The following is a 1,132-nucleotide window of genomic DNA, read 5'->3' as shown; positions in this document are numbered from 1 at the left end:
ACACACACACACACACACACACACACATAAATATAGACCTGGAGGAAAGAAGACACATGAGGCAAAACTTTTTTCCTCTTCCCTCCTCTCTCCTCAGGACCAGGATGGTAAACCTAAACAGCCCAGTATCCATGACAACGGTGACGGTACATACCAGGTGTCTTACGTCCCAGACCGTGCAGGCCGGTACACCATCGTCATAAAGTATGGCGGTGACGACATCCCAGCTTCACCCTACAGAGTCCGTGCCACAGCAACCGGAGACGCCAGCAAGTGCACCGTCACCGGTACGTGACCACTGATGACACGTCTCACTGAAAACAGAAATTAATAATAATAATAATAAAATGATGAATGTTTATAAAAATCTAAAACGTTGTGGAGCAAAAAGCCTAATGAAATGTTCTTGTCAGGTCCCGGTGTGGGTCCCACGGTGGCCATAGGCGAGGAGCTGGGCCTGGTGGTGAACGCTAAGGGTGCTGGGAAGGGGAAGGTGAGCTGTGTGATCGTTCAGCCGGACGGCAGCGAGGTGGAGGCCGAGGTGCTGGAGAACGAGGACGGCACCTTCGACATCTTCTACACCGCCCCGGCGCCCGGGAACTACGTCATCTACGTGCGCTTCGGAGGAGAGAACATCCCACGCAGTCCCTTCAAAGTCATGGTGAGGGAGGGACGCAGAATGGTTCATTGTGATTTAAGGGATCCAAAATGTGTTTATGTAAGAAGAGGCGGTTTTCTGCTGCAGCTTTGAACGTAGCATCTCAGAGACATTCGCCCTCGTTAAAGTTTGATTGGGGATTAAAAATCGGTTCAGTATTTAAAGGACCATACCTGTGTTTCTCTGTAAGTCTCAACTCAAAAACAGATCTTGTATAAACAGATTTAGTTTATCATATTTTCTTTGTGATTCCTGGCAGCGGATCTTTTCCATACAGCATGAAAAATACTGGCTTTGCCTTTACAACAAGCGTCTTGTTCCAGCGTCCTGCAGAAGCTGCCACAGTTCCTCTGTGGGTTTAGTCTGTCTCAGTCTCTTCTGTCTCCTCACGTGATCCCACACTGACTCTGTGATGTTGAGATCAGGACTCTGTGGGGGCCACACCATCTGTTGCAGGACTCCCTGTCCCTCTTG

The 1,132-nt window shown here is 49.2% G+C and overlaps 1 protein-coding gene across 1 annotated transcript; it reads left to right on the top strand.

Annotated features, from left to right (window-relative positions):
• Positions 1–61: 61 nt before the first annotated feature.
• LOC147820352 (filamin-B-like) lies at positions 62–866 on the top strand (the record flags this gene model as incomplete). Its single annotated transcript, XM_087171946.1, has 2 exons — positions 62–287; positions 414–866. Coding segments are annotated over 2 exons (564 nt in total), but the record flags the coding sequence as incomplete, so codon positions are not given.
• Positions 867–1,132: the final 266 nt, after the last annotated feature.

The sequence above is a fragment of the Seriola lalandi genome, unplaced genomic scaffold (assembly GCF_002814215.2).
Source record: "Seriola lalandi dorsalis isolate HSWRI2012SDOR001 ecotype SW California unplaced genomic scaffold, Sedor1 jcf7180001964341, whole genome shotgun sequence".
In the NCBI taxonomy this organism is placed as follows: domain Eukaryota; kingdom Metazoa; phylum Chordata; class Actinopteri; order Carangiformes; family Carangidae; genus Seriola; species Seriola lalandi.
Note: the sequence above shows the minus strand (reverse complement) of the source record. Positions and strands in the feature narration are given on the sequence as shown.